The 364-nt window shown below is 40.1% G+C and overlaps 1 protein-coding gene across 1 annotated transcript; it reads left to right on the top strand.

Annotated features, from left to right (window-relative positions):
• PRSY57_0023600 (hypothetical protein) lies at positions 1–364 on the top strand (the record flags this gene model as incomplete). Its single annotated transcript, XM_020114306.1, has 1 exon — positions 1–364. A coding segment is annotated over one exon (364 nt), but the record flags the coding sequence as incomplete, so codon positions are not given.

The raw sequence follows: 364 nt of genomic DNA, 5'->3' as shown, positions 1-364 counted from the left end.
AACTGAAAGGAAGGATAACGTAGATATATTGAGGACTCCTGTAAGGGGAGAATATGATATGTGGTCTACTTCCGGATTAGGGTCCTATGAATTATATGATCGTTCAAGATTAGGAAGATCTGAATTATTAGGACTCCCTTTATGGGGAAATTATGATTTATTCGGAGGTGGTCAAGCAAAATATGAAGAAGAAAAAGAATTAATGGGAGCAGTTGGAGGAAGATATGTGGATGAAGAGTTACTAGGAGCAGTTGGAGGAAGAAATGTGCATGAAGAGGTACTAGGAGCAGTTGGAGGAAGAAATGTGCATGAAGAGGTACTAGGAGCAGTTGGAGGAAGAAATGTGGATGAAGAGGTACTAGGA

This window comes from Plasmodium reichenowi (genome assembly GCF_001601855.1).
Source record: "Plasmodium reichenowi strain SY57 chromosome Unknown, whole genome shotgun sequence".
Lineage (NCBI taxonomy): Eukaryota > Apicomplexa > Aconoidasida > Haemosporida > Plasmodiidae > Plasmodium > Plasmodium reichenowi.
The sequence above is the reverse complement of the archived record's forward strand: the minus strand, read 5'-3'. Positions and strand labels throughout refer to the sequence as shown.